This window comes from Zingiber officinale, chromosome 1A, assembly GCF_018446385.1.
Source record: "Zingiber officinale cultivar Zhangliang chromosome 1A, Zo_v1.1, whole genome shotgun sequence".
NCBI lineage: Eukaryota > Viridiplantae > Streptophyta > Magnoliopsida > Zingiberales > Zingiberaceae > Zingiber > Zingiber officinale.
Genome location: NC_055987.1, coordinates 187,632,636 through 187,650,386, shown reverse-complemented (window position 1 = coordinate 187,650,386; position 17,751 = coordinate 187,632,636). Strand labels below are relative to the sequence as shown.

The 17,751-nt window shown below is 38.0% G+C and overlaps 2 protein-coding genes across 6 annotated transcripts; both read left to right on the top strand.

The window, feature by feature from the left end:
* The first annotated feature begins 453 nt into the window (after nt 1–453).
* Nucleotides 454–6,988, top strand: LOC122038744. Of its 5 annotated transcripts, none has more exons than XM_042598662.1 (4): nt 456–713; nt 1,091–2,812; nt 3,723–3,788; nt 6,973–6,988. In XM_042598662.1, the coding sequence occupies exons 2-3, from the start codon at nt 1,321–1,323 to the stop codon at nt 3,752–3,754; spliced, it is 1,524 nt and encodes a 507-aa protein (XP_042454596.1). In that variant the 5' UTR covers nt 456–713; nt 1,091–1,320; the 3' UTR covers nt 3,755–3,788; nt 6,973–6,988. The 5 variants fall into 5 exon arrangements, with proteins under 5 accessions (XP_042454592.1, XP_042454596.1, XP_042454595.1 ...); XM_042598661.1 differs by lacking the exon at nt 6,973–6,988 and adding an exon at nt 4,736–4,946; XM_042598658.1 differs by lacking the exons at nt 3,723–3,788; nt 6,973–6,988 and adding an exon at nt 3,415–3,716 and having other exon boundaries at nt 454–713.
* Nucleotides 6,989–8,374: 1,386 nt separating this feature from the next.
* On the top strand, nt 8,375–9,603 carry LOC122038743 (transcription factor MYB59-like). Its single transcript, XM_042598657.1, has 3 exons — nt 8,375–8,671; nt 8,795–8,924; nt 9,032–9,603. Exons 1-3 carry the CDS (start codon nt 8,563–8,565, stop codon nt 9,426–9,428), a joined length of 636 nt encoding a protein of 211 aa, XP_042454591.1. The 5' UTR covers nt 8,375–8,562; the 3' UTR covers nt 9,429–9,603.
* The last annotated feature ends 8,148 nt before the right edge of the window (nt 9,604–17,751 follow it).

Genomic DNA, 17,751 nt, shown 5'->3' with positions numbered 1-17,751 from the left:
ATGTTTGTCAGCGTAACACGCTCAAACGAATACAAACGTACGATCGATCCATTTACCTGATTCGCTATGTCCGACGTAACCGATGACGTGAGCATGGTTATTTGGCATGGGCCTAAGCACCGTTAATTCTGGCCCATATCCGCTTCGGCCGGATTTCGCAAATGATAAAAAAAATATTGGAAAATATAAAAAAAAAATTAAATGAAAATCTAAAAAAACTGAAAAATAGAAAATTAAGGACGACTTTTAATTTTGGGGCAATTTAAAAATTTCTAAGTTGAGAAATAGTTAAATATTATAGCTATCCATATTTTTAGCAATTAATTAATCTGAAGAAACCTAAATAGTTCTGCTTCACAATTCCTTAAGCATACGGAATTAAAAAAAACGCGTTCCTCCTTCCTTTTTTTTCACATAAAACCCCTCGTATTTCGTTTTTCTCCTTTCAAAATTTGCCGACTTGGGGTCGAAAGGCTCATCCGGTGGAGGGATGATCTCAGGAACAGTTGTTAATAAGAAGGGCGGGTCACCTCACGTCTCGATCCGCCTCCCGACGCCGCCCTTGGGATCGTTGCCCTCTTTTCTCGCTTTCCGAATCGGTTGACGTTCTCCAACGGAAGGCCGAAATCGAGAGCAATGGTGGACTTGAGGCTTACGAGGGGCTTCATCTTCTTCGAATTGGAACCCTAGCAATCTTGTTTTCGACCCAGAAGGTGATCTTGGAACGATGCCTGATAAAAAAAAATTTCTTCCCTTTTCTTTCTTTTCTTGTCCTGGGACAATAAAATTGTTGCTTAATCTCATAACTTTTGTGGGTTGTTTTCTCTCTTATGGATGTCGTGCGGTCGTCGTCTTTTTGGATATACTGTTGCATCTGCTCGTGTTTCTGGCGATTTCTAGTTTGGAGAGAGGTTGATTTAATTTATACGGCTTATGTTTGGCTGGATGCGACGGAAACCGATTGTTGTAGATCTGAATTTGATTTCCAAAACTCTTTTATATATATATATATACATACTCGGTTTTTCATAGTTAGCCTTTGAGCTTTTCAAACATTTTTGTTTGAAAAATGTGTCTTTGCCTTATGCAGGTGATGTTTTACTGGGGTTTTGGTTCTTTGCATTATCTCGGTGACATTGGTGTGTTGGTGGCGTAATATATGGAATGGATCTGTAGATGTCTTCTGTGGGATGCATTCATTGACTGCGGAGGAACTGGAAACCCACCCATCGGGTAACAGGAAGAGGAGGAGGAGGAGGAGGAGGTGATTGTAGAACTTAATAAATAAAAAGAAAGAAAAGGAAAAGGGAAAAAGAAGAGATGGGAGAAGATCTTCTCACCGCTCTATCCATTGAGAATCATCACCCCTCCACTCTCTTGTCGATGGAGCCGTCTGGTGGTCTGTTGTCCTCTTTGTCCCATGATGATTCTGATTGTGAGCTCTCGATCCAACGCCATCAGAATGTACTTTCTGGTGCTCCCGACATTAATCTTCCCCTTTCTGCAGAGCGATCTCCTATTCAGCAATCTTGGAACTCAGACTCTAGTGACATCTTTGATGTTGGCCTTGGGTCGCAGATTTTTGATACAGAAACAACTATCCACATTCCCAAGGTCACTAGTGCCCGCAAGTGCACCAAGCGAGGGGACAATATCTGGGGTGCTTGGTTTTTCTTTAGCTTCTATTTCAAGCCTGTGTTTTTGGAGAAATCCAAGAGCAAGGTCACTTGGGATGCCAAGGGGGTCAATGGCTTTGATAAATCTGATGTTCGTCATGATGTATTCCTGGTGCAGCATGACATGGAGAACATGTATATGTGGGCATTCAAAGAGAGGCCAGAGAATGCACTTGGGAAGATGCAACTACGGAGCTATATGAATGGGCATTCCCGTCTCGGTGAACCTCAGTTCCCATTTGGTGTTGATAGGGGCTTTGTTCGATCGCATAGGATGCAGCGCAAGCATTATCGGGGACTGTCAAACCCTCAATGTGTCCATGGAATTGAGGTTGTTTCTTCACCCAATTTGATGGCTATTTGTGAAGTGGACAGAAAGAAGTGGATGGAACTCACAGGCAAAGAATTTAATTTCTCAATCCCACCTGAGGCCAGTGATTTTGAGGAATGGAGGAATTTGCAGACCAATGAATTCAAGCCTGAGAAACCTCTTCCTTTGTCAAAGATCTCTTTGCTTCCCCATCCTAAGAAGTTGCTGAATGGATCAAATTTGAATTTGTCTTCCCAGATCAATCATTCTAATTGTGATGTTGTAGACCTTTCACCTGTTTGTCGTAAGCGCAGGACAGATATATTCCCCCGTGTAATGGAGGAGGATGTGTGTTTTCCTACAAACTCACATACTGAGAAGGGTCAGGATATGGATATGCACCTGATTGAGCCTTCGTGGTTGAATGAATTTACTGGTGTGATGAGGCTTGCTCATGGCCCTGTAACTGCTGCAAAGACAATATATGAAGACGACGAGGGATATTTGATAATGGTGAGTTTGTCATTTGCTGATCAACAAAGTGTGAAGCTTTCTTGGAGGAACAATCTCATGCATGGTATATTGAAGATAATCTGTGTTAGTACAGCCAGAATGCCATATATAAAAAGGCTTGACAGGACTTTCAAACTGTCTGACCCTTCCCTGGAGCATTGCCCTCCTGGGGAATTTGTAAGGGAAATAACATTGCCAACACGTATTCCTGAAGATGCGAAGCTGGAAGCATACTACGACGAGGCTAGTGCTTTGCTTGAGATTATGGTTCCAAAGCACCCAGTTGGACCTGAAGAACATGAAGTCCATGTTTGTATGCGCCCCCCTCACCTTGGGCCTAGTGATCTTATTTTGACTTGAATAGTAGCAATAGGTGTTTGATTGTGGCAGATTTCCTTAATTTGATAATTTCTGTAGTGAAAATTTTCTTGTTTTTTGCTTGTTAGGCGTATAATGTGCTTATTGTTGCTTCTTCATTCAAGTTGTCTAGTAGTGGAAACTCACTAAAACTTAAAAACTAAGATTGAGATCAAATATGTAGTTATGAACTGGACATAAATTTTAATATTCTTTCTTTATGCTATTCCATTTTCCTGTCTTGGAGTTTCTATTTTGGTCTAAATAAAATAGTTAACAAAGGGAATCTCTGGGGTGTGGAAGCGTGTTGGTTTTCTTTCTGAAATTTTATGCACGCTACCTATTAAAATGTGTGCTATTCTGGCACTAATGATTTTCGTGTTTTTTTATTAAATTATCATCCTTTATCAGTTCTAATCATGTTAGTAGCTACCAGATAAACAAGATGTTTGTTTATGAATTATTGTGAAATTCTTGAATACCAAGATAAAATTAATAGTTTTGTGTTGCTTCTTTGTTGCTTGCTTTAAATTTGGTTATTTTATTTGTGCTGAGCAGCATCTGCACTTGCAACAAGCTCCTTCTGGACCATACATATGGTAGAGACAAGTGAGGCAGGCCTATTTGGTTTTGGCAATAGACCTACTGATATTATTGAATTGAATGGCTTTGTAGTGCACATTCTCATGTTATCTACTGACTGTTGTCATTCTGTTTTGGGATGTCATTTTTTTTTGCAGTATTACCTGCACCATGAAACTAATACTTCATGTAGTAACATACGGTGTCATTTCCATTATAGTAAAATGTTTATTTCTATGGAATTCTAGATTTATAGTTATTGTTTTGGTTTGCCAAATTTGCAGGTCAGCTTGGAGTTCATGGCCACCCTGATTGAATATGACCTAATGATAATACAGTTGTCTGCTTAGGTATACTGTTGTGCTATCTTCTTGAGTTTCCTAATCTTCATATTTCTCATGTCTTTTATGTATTTTTTTGCACATTGTCATCATCATTGTTTTAGAATGTGACTGTTTTGTATTGTGTTAAATGCTGAGAAATTAGGTTTAGTGGAACTATTTATCACATAAACAATGGATTTAACTAGCACTTCTGTTACTGCATGTTAAGGTTTTCTTGATGAGCACATACATTTTCGATGTATACCTCGTAATGGCAAGCACCCACTTTGGACGTCTACACACCAGGCACTTGGACAATATACTGGGATTGAATTGACCACCTCAGGAATTAAGATTGAGGTTGTTTACAAACTGACTTATGCCAATGGCCCGACCTTGTGGCCTCATCAAATTGGATTACAATCAATCCTCTAAACATCAGGTTGCTCCAAAAGTTACTCTTTTATCTCATGCTTTCCTCTGCATGGCAGTTCTGCGCTATTGTAGTTCCTCTATAAACATAGGCAAGAGTTTCCCGCACTTGAAATCAATTACTGCCAGACGTTCCCTGGCAATGAGGCACTTCTTACTACCAAAGGACAAATATCTTATCTACTATAACAACTACTGACACTGTGGAGGAATCAATCTGCGCATGCAATATTATTATTGTGAAATTGCCTCTATATAACTTTGTCTTTTTTCTGAACTACTAGTCATCCGTCAGTTGCTTAATATATATATAAAACCTAAATCCTTCCTTTCCTGGTTGGGCTAGAGATTTAGAGATATTATTATATACACATATAATATTAATTGAGAGGTGATTTGACATATGAAGTGGATGAAACGGTATGCCATGTTAGCAAATAATGAATGTTTAATAGAATTTTAACGGTTTGATAAATTTGTTTATTTTAATAAAGTAGATGATAGAATAGTTAATTTTAATTCAATTGACTTTTTATTTGCAGGTAAACAAGTTAAGTGGAATGCAATTATAGCATTAAAACTCTTTTAAAATGATCTCAACATGCTTTAAAGCATGTTGAAGTGTGTTAGATGTGAGTATGGTATGGTATGCAATGAAAATTGTTCTATTCCCCAAGCCCTAAACCCTAAGACTGAAACTGCTACATGTAGGTTGTACATTAAATCTTGCTAAGTGGATGCATTTGTGATCCATGTTTTTTTTTTTTGAAAACTAAAATATTGAAATTATGTATGACATCATATGGTGCCGAAATACCGAGTCTACGTCTATCATGGAATATACTAAACTAACCAATCTATGCAATCGATATAAATAAAGTTTATGCCTATCATCTGTTAATTATCTTAATCATTCTAGGAACACTACACTTTCATATTATCATTGCATAAGAATCTAAGGGATACATATAACACACAGAATCAATGTTGTCATCATCATTAAACTATGAACATAACTTTTATATAATAATTAAAAAAATACTACAAAACACATAATATGTAATAATGCATATTAACCAATTGCTGCAATCTTTATAGCTGAAAAATAGCATGCTCTAAGCAATACATTAGGGAAGACTAGTTCGATCAAATCAATATTAACTTGGACATGGCTTGTATTTTAACATCTAGAGACAGTTTAGCTGCATTAACTTTATGCGTTCACGAGCAAATGCAATGTTGTTTCTCATTACAAAATAAAATTATGCTACCACACAAGTGGTCTATGTGAAACTTTTTTTAAAACCAATGATAACACCACCTTTGCAACATGCAAAGGTCTACGTGGGTTCATATTATGTTTCTATCAACAAAATCTATTAAAATTAATTATATTGGCATTTAGTATCAGATTTTTACAAAGCATCTCAACTGACAACAACTATGCAGTTCATATTCTACTGCATAATTCATGAATATTTTAGAGGTCTTCAATGGGAAATAATAGTAGTGGAAGGTTATTAAATAGTTTTGTACTGTTTGATGATCATAAACTGCATATGTGGAGCAAACAAGACGCACTGGATGAGTTCTTATATGATATGAGACGTGTTCCTAAGAATCTGGGAAGGTCTGTTATGTACACATTTTTGTAACTGGACTCATGGAAGGCTATTATCCTTTTTCCAAAGTGCTTGATGGACTGAATTGATCACATTGCCTAAAAAGACCTGAGATGTGTTCTTTGGAGGTTGAAGAATCCTACTGTCATCTTATTCTTCCTTGGAGGTTGAAGTGTCCTATTATAGTCTTATTTTTGTTGGATTCATGAAAGACCATTAGTTATTTTGTCCTTCCAAAATAAATTGATAGATAAAAATTGCCTATATTTCCAACTAGCTCCGAATTGTGTTTTTTAGCGCTCGGGGAGTGTTAGTGTGATCTTATCATCTGTGTCTTGAAAGGCCATTAAGTATTCCTCCTTAAGTAGTTTGATGGATCAAAATTGTTCATATTTTTAAAACAAACCGTGTGATGTGTTCTTTGGACTTTAGTGATCCCTATTGTGATTCCATGTTTTGTTGTTGGAGTCCTAAAAAACCTATTCCGAGCAGCTTGATGGACTAAAACTGCACATGCTTTACTAACAAGGTCTTCTGTTTCTTAGAGGCTGGGTTGTTTCTGGAGTTTAAAAAGTTTTATCAAATAGCTCTGAGCAAAACATAAATCTGCTTCTTTTTTTTTCTCGTCTTTTTTTTTTTTTCTAAACTAGCTTTGAAATGTATCCATCAGAGCATGGAGAATATTTACTGTCGTATCATTATGCTCAAACACTGGTAACATATGTTTCTCCAGTTGTCTTTGTAGTGTTAATAATTATTTATATTGGTGTAGTCAAAATAGAAGACATTTGCTTGAGTGTTAAACATGCCAAACAATCTGAATCCGAGACGTGCTATTGTCAACATGTTTGAGTGTTGGCTAATTCCAAGTCACCATATTTAAGGGATTCACCAATCCACCCATGGTTAAGGCTTTGAGAGATACCGGTTATGAGATGGCATAGCTCAGTTGTTGGTTGTGGACCTTCCCACTAGAAAGAAGAAGGCCCAATTGGGAGGGATTTAATTGGGTCATAATTGTCCATTTCAGATAAGGTCCTTTTCTGATGTGTTTTTGGTAATTAATTGCAATCAATAATGTTCTGAAACAAATTGTCTTAAAATTTACAACAGGAGATATTCAGTCTGAATACGTTGTTGACTATTCATTTTTACAGAGATTTGCTATGATAAGTTCTGTAATAGGGATGAGCTACTTTTATCCTGCTGCAAATCGATCTATTTGTGGTGGTGTTCTTGTCATTGTGCAGAGAATTTGACAACCTTCTATCCAGATTCATGAATTGTGCTTCAGTTTTATCCAGTAACTGAATCAGGGTAAAGATGTCTACTTATAAGATTAACAATTGTACTAAGGGTTGCTTATATTCCTTTTCGGTACTGTAGATTCCTTTGCATAAAACTTAAACGAGTTAACAAAATATCAAGAACTTAAGTTGCTTCTGGAAATCGTACGTCTTTCACCACGCTAAACTAGTTTTTGACTTTCTGCCCTCGTTGGTATTTTAATTTAATACATATATTATAAATTAAATAATTACACCTGCTTAAGCTTTATAAAAATTATATAATTTTATTTTTTTTAAAAAAAAAAAATATATATATATATATATATATATATAAAATAAAAATATTTACTTGAAATAAATTAATGCATTTAATCATTTGAATGATGGCGCTTATTATAAATAGTAATAATTATTAAACTAAAAAAAAAATATTTTCTAACACAACCTGATAATATATATATATATATATATATATATCACTGGATTGAGGGACTCCAATCTAATTTTATCCTATTGGCTGTAGCACTAGTGGATTGAACGAAAATCATGCACAGCACAAACACAATATTAGAATGTTAATGCACTTAATATATGAACAAAACAGTGAATATGATTGCCTCCGGTGATACACGTAGTATTGCTATAATAATTAACGCTTGTGAAATGTATTGCAGGTTATCTGATCTCATATAAGGGTTTTTTTTTTTTAATGATTTATCTTCCTTCTAGATCTGAGAATCCTGAACGCATCCTAAAATGAGGATTATCATCTTTACTTTAAAAAAAAACAATGAATATGAGGCTCCTAGCAATAGTATAGTGGTAAAGTGCTTTTTTAATTTTTTAAAGATGATTTTTTTTAATGGATGATTCATCTAAGAATACTAGATTGATAGATTGTCTATTAGAGTGCTTCCAGTTATTTTAATGACTGGTGTAAAATTTTTATAAGATCAAATTAATCATCATCAAGATTAATCGACATAAATTGAATACTTGGTGTCAACTGCGAATATAAGATCCTCACGGACATAGCCGAATTAATATTTTGGATGATAAATTGATACATGAGAAAAGGGATCGAATCTCCCCGAAGGAATAATCTTTTGAGATAAAATCTCTTCCGTCCAGGGAGGTTGTTCAATTATTATGGTTTACTTCATCTCGTTATAGGGTCGACGGTGGGCCCGGGGAATTAATCAGTCAATTCTGCGGGCACCCAATTGCTGGCGTGGATCTAACACCATCGCTGCCACTACTACCTTCCTTAAATAAGACTGCAGAGTTGCGCGCCACATCAAACCATGTTTTACGCACAAGGCTAGTGCGGTATTGCTGCTGCAGTCCCCTACTCCTTACATCAACTGCAGCAGCAGCAGCAGGAGCGGAAGAAAGAGGGATCGAGAGATCTGGCGGAGGAGAGACCGAGCTCACAAGCACATACACAATTCGCCAAAGATGGCGGTTATGCGAAAGGGCCCCTGGATCGAGCAAGAAGACCTTCAACTGGTACGCTTCGTGGACTTATTCGGTGACCGTCGTTGGGATTTCATAGCCAAAGTCTCAGGTTTGAGGGGGGATTAAGGCTAGCTAGGTGGGTTATCCACTGGTGTTGCTGCCTCCGCCATGCTCCCATGCTAATTAACCCTTTTTCCTCCCGCCTCTCTTCTTTCCGTTGACTTCGCTGTAGGTCTGAATCGGACCGGGAAGAGTTGCCGGCTCCGCTGGGTCAACTACCTCCACCCCGACCTCAAGCACGGCCGCATCACCCCTCAAGAAGAGCGCCTAATTCTCGAACTCCACTCGCGATGGGGAAACAGGCACATATATATATATATATAACTCAATATCTCTGTTTTTCAATTTTAAGAATTTATCGTCAAAATTTTTCCTTGTCGCGGGGAAATTGACATTCCGTGAAATCCAGGTGGGCGAGAATTGCCAGGAGGCTGCCGGGTCGCACCGACAACGAGATAAAGAACTACTGGAGAACGCACACGAGGAAGAAGAAGAAGAAGGCCCAGGAACGGAGCCGGAAGCTGGCAGTGGCATCATCCGTGGACCGCTCCGTCAGCCTCAGCGAAGCCGCGTCGCCGGAAGTTGAAGCCGTTCGTGAACTCGACGGCGGCGTAACTGCCTGGTTCGAGGAGACTAACGACGGCCGGTACGTGGATCAACTCTGCAGTAATATTTCTCTTCCTGACCCCTCCGTGAGCTTCGGCGAGGAATTCGAGACGTCAATGATGCCTTCTCCTGCGTGGGAGTACGGCCCGTACTCTCTGTGGAAGATCGACGATGACGACGACTCAAAATCATATGTATAGCTAGATCGCCAGATCGTAGCAAGTTACTCAAACATCGTGTAAAATTGTTGGCCTTGCTTAATTGTGTGATGCAACTTTAAAGTTCATCAGGTTGCTGTGATTCTTGCGAAGAAGAAGAAAACAAACTGTACTTGTTTTGTGTTTTACATTTCAGAATGTTTTCTCTTTAATTTCAGTGTTTCATGTGTCATATATAGCAAAAGCATATATTCTTACTGTAAAGCAATCTGTAGTGGTGTGTAATTGAACGGCCTGTTCTTATCCATGCTGGATGAGAAAGCATTTGCATCAAATCAGAATAACTTTGAAATGATGGCAGGGAGGGAATGCATATATACCATCCTGTATTTCCCAGTGAAAAAGAATGTTAAAAAGGCTCAATCTGTGAACTACAATTGATTCTTTTTAAAGGCAGAATATATCAAGGCTTCAATCAATGGAATCTTGATAATGATGATCAGAGTTAGTAGTGCCCATCTCTGTAGCTTACCAAATTTGACTATTTTCTTTTTTCTTTTAAAAGTAAAGAATTTATTGGCTATGATCCATTTGTCACACAGTTGATGAATATGGAAAATCTAGTATCAGGCAGGATTAGGATTTGGAGCAATTGGTAGATGGTGCTTTTTCATTTTTGTTTTTTTGTGGTGATCTCTACTGTTGACTGTTCTATTCTGAGGTTTAGTACTCTTTTCTCCTTTTCGATCTCCTAAATTAAATATTAAGATAATGCTCCACCACAATTTGTGGTGATGCGCCCTCTCAGTAAAGAAATTGCAATGACCTTTTATCGGTGTATTTGTGAGTCATAGTTGATGATACGCTAAATCATGCATGCAAGATGGCCAGCCGCCACTTGCTTGCGAAATTGATGGACGATGAGGAGTACCGCACAATCTAGCAAGAGCCGATCTCTGTCTCCTCCCCGTGCAGAGAGTCCATGCTAAAGCTCCAAAGAGCCGGCATGGCATTACGAGTACTACAACCAATTCACCTTCGGGCCGGGAAGGGCAAAAGATTTCATATTTCCTCTAATTCTGTAAAAGGTGAAATCTATTGTTTTGATAACTCTCTACGACTGCTCCACATCATTAGGAGGAAGTAAATTAGAAAATCAAATTTAGCCATCACATGAGAATAATTCCTCGATCTATATCGGAATTCTCAATTCTACAAACCTGTATGACCAACTCAGCTATACCTGGCCTCATGCTTCCTCTGTCAAACACTTGGATCAGCTTGATATCTTTGTGTCAAATTCACGGATTAGCTTCGGCGCCAAATGTGGGTGTTTAAACGGCAGTGTCTCCACGTTCTAGAGTTTGGAGGAAGAAATCAGCCTTCTGGGAATGCTATTGATACAGGGAGTAATCAGGGTGTCATATGGTTACAAAAAGGTCAACAAGTCTTATGGAGATGACAGTCAAAGTCAACAGGAGATTATCTCGTCTCAACGCCGAGTCTAACTCTGTGCCAATCTTGATTCAGGATCACCTCGACTAACTAGAACAGCACCTCCGTTGGCTAGCAACCAAGGTGATAAACTATTACTCGTTGAAGATACGAACAACGTAGCCATTATTCCCCTGAAGATGTGGGAAATACCGTCATTTAGTCCAGAAGAGGTGAGTAATGTATATGTAATAAACAAAAGAGAGAAAAGAAATAATTGCTTTCTTATTGATATTAGCATAGGCTAACAAGCTTATTTATACATATGATCAAATAATTATATAAAAAAATATTATGACATATATGATAACATATTACGGTACTTATGATAATAATAAATATAAAAATAATGATAAAGATAGTTGTGATTGCAATCCAAACATAGTAAACCATCAATAATTGAAATCAATTTATGATTCTATCCGGAACATAATAAATATTCTGATTATTATTCTAAACTGTTATCTTTATCATCATTATCCCCCGATAAATTCAACGGGATGTTCAACACGTTGATTGGGTTGTCAATCTATGAAACTGTTGTCCAGATAACGGTTTGATGAAGATGTCAACAATTTGATCCTCTGTAGAGATGTATGAGATTGATAGTTGTTTAGCTGTTACATGTTCCCATACAAAGTAAAATCTATCTCCATATGCTTTGTGGGAGCATGAAAAACTGGATTTGCAGTAAGATATGTTACTCCAATAAGCTAGCAGCAAGGTTGAATCATTCTCTGACCCATCAAGGGCTCTCGGAATGGACCTGGACTACTCTACTCTTTCAATCGTGGTACATCGTATCTTAGGTATAATATTAATAGAAAGATGTAATTCTGAGAGAAGGGATTGAAGTCAAATGATTTCAGACATTACATTAGCAACTGCTTTATATTCAGCTTCGATACTAGATCGAGATATAATAGGTTGCTTTTTACAATGTCAAGAAATAAGATTTCGTCCAAGAAATATTACATACCCTCCAGTAGAACGTCTGTCTTCAAGAGAGTCGGCCCAATCTGCATCACTAAATGCATTCAACTCCCGTGAGGAATCTGCATCACTAAATGCATTCAACTCCCGTGAGGAATGTCGATATAAAAAGAGACCATGAAGAATAGAGCCTTTGAGATAACAAAGGATCCTCTTAACTCCTTCCCAATGTTATTTAGTGGGAGAGTGCATATATTAACAAACTCGATTGATAGCAAAAGATATGTCAGGACGTGTGATAGTGATATATTGTAAGACTTTAATAATACTCTGATATATTTGAGAATCGGCCAAAGCAGGAGATGATGAATGTGCAGAAAAGTTGCCTATAACAGTCGGTGTTGAGACAAGACATGCACCATCCATCATAGCTCGTAGAAGGATTCCAGTAATGTATTTGCTTTATGAAAGGAGACAACCATCTGGATTTGAGAAAAGTTCAATGCCAAGAAAGAAACGGGTTGTACTAAGATGTCTAATAGGAAATTCTTGATTAAGAAGATGAAGTAGAGAAGCGATGCCTTCTTGATTGATTAGGCGATTAGGCGGGGCCCCACCCTGCTGCCGCGTGTAAGTCAGAGTCAAGATGGTCAACGGGTGGATGTTGCTGGCCGATCGAGCGAGTTATACGTTGATCGGGGGTTGAGCATCGACCCATCGTCTTAGGAACAAGGAGTAATCAAACCGACGCTCAAGGGAGGCGTAGGAGCCGAGCCGAGCGGCTCAGTCGCTCGGCCTAACAGCAAACTTGACATCAACTGGGTACGTAAACAATGAGATACTCGTCGAGCATGTAGATGAGGGACGTCATGCCGAGTGGCTATCTCGCTCGGCCCGACAGCGGATGACATGGACTGAGGACATTCAGCCGAGCGACTCTCCCGCTCGGTGCGACAGTGAGCTTTCAGCCTAACGATTATCTCACTCAGCGTGGCAGCGGATAACGCAGGGATATCAAAATTCTGGCCGAGCGACCATTCCGCTCGGCCAAGCAACAGACACAATGGGAAATATTTTGACATCCTTTTGGGAGCTAGTGTCGCTGACAGGCGGCGTGGTTAGACAGAGGATCGTACAGCGGAAGCTTCCACTGTCACTTCAGATATATGCTCGGCTCATTAAGGTGCTATGTCAGGGATACTTTATTGACATATTTTTTAGGGAAAGCTTGAGAAAGCGTGCTCGCTTTAAGAAGAGTGCACACATGCTATAGGAGCCATATATAAAGGGGGGCCCAGGCATCAGCAGAGGTATGCTTTTCTCGCTATTTCTACTGTTGTGCTATAGTTCTCACTTCTTCTTGCTCCGCCGGAGACTTACTTGAGTGTTAGAGAGCCATCGTCGGGGATCCCTTCTCTGGCTCAGCACTGGCGCTGCTTGTGTTGCAGGTGGGAGCGAAGTCCACCAGAGGTTAGCAAGAGCGACACGTCCCTAGCATCCATCTCTTCGACTTTCGGACAGGATCATTGATCATTGCCAGTTAAAAGAATATCATCCACATAAATAAGAAAAAAAAAGCATAGAGTCGGCATTGTACTTATAAAATAAAGAGGAGTCAGTTTTTGAGCCAGAGAACTCTTGAGTGTGTAGCCAACTAGAGAGACGATGAAACCATACACGAGGGGATTGTCGAAGACCATATAATGATTTCTTCAACTGACAAACATGTGTTGAGAGTTGTGGATGAATAAACTCAAGCGGCTGCTCCATATATACAATTTTCTCAAGATGACCATGAAGAAAGGCATTGGAAATTTCTAATTGATGTATTGGCTAGTTGGAGTTAACAATTATAGATAGTAATCATCTGACGGTTGTAATCTTAATAACCGAATTGAATGTATCATTAAAGTCAATACCTGATTGTTGATTGAATCCTTTTGCCACAAGATGAGCTTTATATCGCTCAAGAGAGTCATCAACACGATACTTGAGACAGAAGACCCATTTCGAACCCATAATATTAATGGAGGCAATGCGAGGAACTAAGCACCAAGTCTCATTGCGAAGGAGAGTATCAAATTCTGTAGTCATCGCAGTATGCCAATTTAGATCCTTAATAGCCCGTGTAAGCATGTAGGTACGATAGATTTTGGATAGACCACCAGAGCCCTTGGAAGGGGATATCGAGTGGCGTTTAGTGGACATCGTGCATAGATATCACTCAAGGGAAGTGTGCGCCGAGGAACATCTTCATCAAAACCACTTGTCGAAGAAGGCAAGGGGCTAGGCTAGGAATGCGAAGATGTGATATGTGGAGTATCCAAGGAAGGAAGTGTTGGTCCCTTGTGACTGGCTATAGGGGAGTGAATAGCCTAAAATCAAAAACAAATACCTTTCTCGAATTTTATAGCTTATTTAGCATGAACACTTGTACAAAAAAATAGTAAGTAAATTAAAAGAAGAGAGGCGCCGAGATTTTACTTGGTTTGCAATCAGAAGATTGCTAATCCAATACGTTGAAAATCCACTAAAGTCTCCTTCAGGCGAAGAAACCTCTTACAGCAGTCAAAGCATACAATTACAAAGCTAAACTCAAATAGAATTGACTTTAAGTGTTATATTTAGCTTCTAGGATCAAGGTTGTATGTATAGCCTTGATCGGAGCGCCTGAAAGCGTTTCATGCCCCTGGACATGGATATAATTTTATCCACGTCACACCAGATCGTGACAATGCACATTTCAGTAAGTTTTTTGGTCCGGGCCCTTGGACCTAGTCCAGGCGCCCAAATCAGGCTAAACCAGCCCACGACCGTGGGCTCACACCCTGGGCGCCTTGGCTGCCCCGGGTGATCCGAGCACCTGAACCAGGGTCAACTCGGAGTTGACTTCCTGTCTGAGTCTTCTGCTCCAGCTCCGCTCCAGGTGATTTCAGTCATCCGGAATAGGGCTCACCTAAACCCCTTTTCTTGCCTTCTCGAGCAGTCTTCCCCTCCGGCTTCTCGTCCCTCGGAATCATCATGCGTTTCCTTCTCGTCCACCAGTGTACGCTTCCGCAGCATCTCATCCCTCAGACACACCGAGCCTATCGACTCTCTCCTGTGTCGTCCTTCTCGTTAGCTATATCTTTCGCTCGACTTTTCTATGCTCCTAAGTTCCTGCACACTTAGACAAAGGGCATCAAAACATAACAGGATATAACTTGACTTGGTTGATTAAATTAAAACTACAACGGGGTATTTACAATCTCCCCCTTTTTGAAGTAAGCAACCCCAAGTTAAGTTAGGGTAAACCAAAAATAAATAGTAATAAAAATGACAAGTACATATTTTGCATCTAAGAAAAACATATACAAAAATTAACGTACCCTCCCCCTAGACTACCTCTTTGTACAAAAATGTACAAAGATTTACTTTCACTAATTTTTTTCTTAAAAATGGTTTCTGAGCTCAAATAATCATAAGAAATTTTCTGATAATGGAATAGAGGAAGTATTTTTACAAAAAAAAAAATGAACTTTCAAAAATTTAATTTTAAAGAATTTTGAAAATTTACATTTGGATAAATAATTCATAGAAAATTCACCAATGATCAAAAAATTTTAAAAATATTTTCTTAGATAAAGAAAATGATAAAGTTTCATAGAAAAATAAATTTTGTAAAAAATAGCACTACAAGATATTTTTAAATTGGAAAAAAATAAATTTTGTTACAAAAAATTATAGAAAAATAATACAATGGTCAAAAAAATTAAAATTTTTTCCAGATGAGTAATGAAATTTTCTTTCTTGAAAAAAATTAAATTCTAATACAATTTCTAACAGAAATCATGCAAAGAAATTTATTTGATAATTCTAAGCAAATAAAAAGTATGATATACAAAAAAAAATTAATTTATGCATGATTTTGGAACCCAAAATAGGTTCCTTCTAACCGGGTTAATTAAAAAAAATTTAAGAATGTGCTTTGGTCACAATTTTCTAATTTAGTCCTAATGATATCTAAAATGTCAATTTAATCTATTATAATTTCGAGCTTGTTGAACATGTGAGCATACAAGATTTTTTATTTCTATTTTTCATTTTTCATTTTTATCTTATCGAAATCCTCTAATCGATAAGATGTTGCTAAAGTTCCTTTTAACTCATTATTTCCTTTTAATAATTTTTTATTTTTTATTTCTAATTTGCAATAACTTTTTGACAACATTTTTATAAATTTAAATAATTTATCTGGAGGCAGAGATTGTACCTGACTTACCTTGTCGATCTTAGACGTTCTCTTTGAAGAGCTGCTTTCCTCATTGCTCCCCCTTCATCGATACTCTCGATGTTCATTTCTGATGAGCTTACTTGATGACCTTCTTCGTGACTTGACATCAGTGCAAGTCCGACGTAGGCTTCGATTTTTTATTCTGTTGAAGTTTCGTCCCATGTCACCTTTAGGTTCTTGTGCCTTTTCTCGGTCGACTTTTTGTCATTTTCCTTGTCTTTATTCTTATTCTTCAGTTTTGGGCAGTTATCCTTAACGTGTCCTTCTTCATTGCAGTGGTAGTATCTTACCTTTCTTTTCCTTCTATTACCTTACACTTGATTAAACCTATTAGTTTTAATTTTTTTTTTTTGAATTTTCTTATCATAAAGACTGTTTCATCATCATCAAGAGTCATTTTGGATTCTGATTCATCCATTTTTGCCCTTAAGTTAATGTTGTGCTTGGGCTCCTTCGTCAGATCTGTACATCTAGTTTCATGCATTTCAAGTGTAGAAGATAATTCTTCTAATATACTTACTTCTAGATCCTTAGATATGTAATAAGCATCTACTAAGGTTAATCATTCAGGATTCCTGGGAAATGCGTTAAGCGCGTACCTCAGTGAATCTCAATTGGTTACTTTTTCTTCGAAATTCATGAGTCCGGTGATGAGTTCCTTGATTCTTGAGTGAAGGTGTGCTACGATTTTGCCTTCTTCTAGTCGAAGGTTGTTGATCTAGTTCTGAAGCAGGTCTCATCTCACGAGTTTGGCTTTGGACGTACCTTCATGTAGCTCTAAGAACTTCTTCCAAAGCTCCTTTATTGATTCATATATAGGCGCTGATTCTATTGACTTCTTGCAGAGGTAACACGCTCAGTAGATCAAATTCGGCTCATCCATTTGCTAAGGAATATGCTTTCTCCTTCTTAGTCCATTGATATTCTTCTTTATCTTTTGGAACTATAAAATCATATTTTAATATTAGTAATAAATCAAAATCTATTTTGAAGAATACATCCATCTTTCTTTTCTAAATTGCAAACTCCCCCTCGAAGTTCGGAGTGTAGATACTTGGTCCGCCATTTCTTGTGCTTTGGTCGACGATTAGTCCTTCTGAAGCATCCTCGCTCTGATACCACTTGTTGGTCTCTTGTAGCCGGCTAGAGGGGGTGAATAGCCTGAAATCAAAAACTAATACCTTTCTTGAACTTTACAACTTATTTAACATAAATACTTGTACAAAAAATAGTAAGAAAATTAAAAGAAGAGAGGCACCCAGATTTTACTTGGTTTACAATCAGAAGATTGCTAATCCAAGACGTTGAAAGAAAAATAAAGTCTCCTTCAGACGGAAAATCCTCTTATAGCAGATAAAGCACATAATTACAACGCTAAACTCAAATAGAATTGATTTCAAGTGTTGTATTTGTTGGACTGCGTTGGCCTGCTAGAAGGGGGGTTGAATAGCCCTGTAAAAATAAAAAACAACCCTTCTCGATCTTTCAAATAAACACTTGCATAAATAAAGTAAATAAATAAAACAGGAAAGAAGAGACAAAGGGGTTTACTTGGTTACAACCGGGGAGGTTGTTAATCCAAGGAAGTTGAAGCGCACTAACTATCTCCTTTAGGTGGAGAAGTCTCTTACAGCATTTAAGCATAATAAATAAAGAAGATAAACT

Coding starts and splice junctions, on each gene's coding strand:
- LOC122038744 (XM_042598658.1), top strand. CDS start 1,321: ATGGGAGAAGATCTTCTCACCGCTCTATCCATTGAGAATCATCACCCC. Junction 2,813..3,414: donor AGAACATGAAGTCCATGTTT/GTATGCGCCCCC, acceptor TGTGCTGAGCAG/CATCTGCACTTGCAACAAGC.
- LOC122038743 (XM_042598657.1), top strand. CDS start 8,563: ATGGCGGTTATGCGAAAGGGCCCCTGGATCGAGCAAGAAGACCTTCAA. Junction 8,672..8,794: donor TTTCATAGCCAAAGTCTCAG/GTTTGAGGGGGG, acceptor ACTTCGCTGTAG/GTCTGAATCGGACCGGGAAG. Junction 8,925..9,031: donor CACTCGCGATGGGGAAACAG/GCACATATATAT, acceptor CGTGAAATCCAG/GTGGGCGAGAATTGCCAGGA.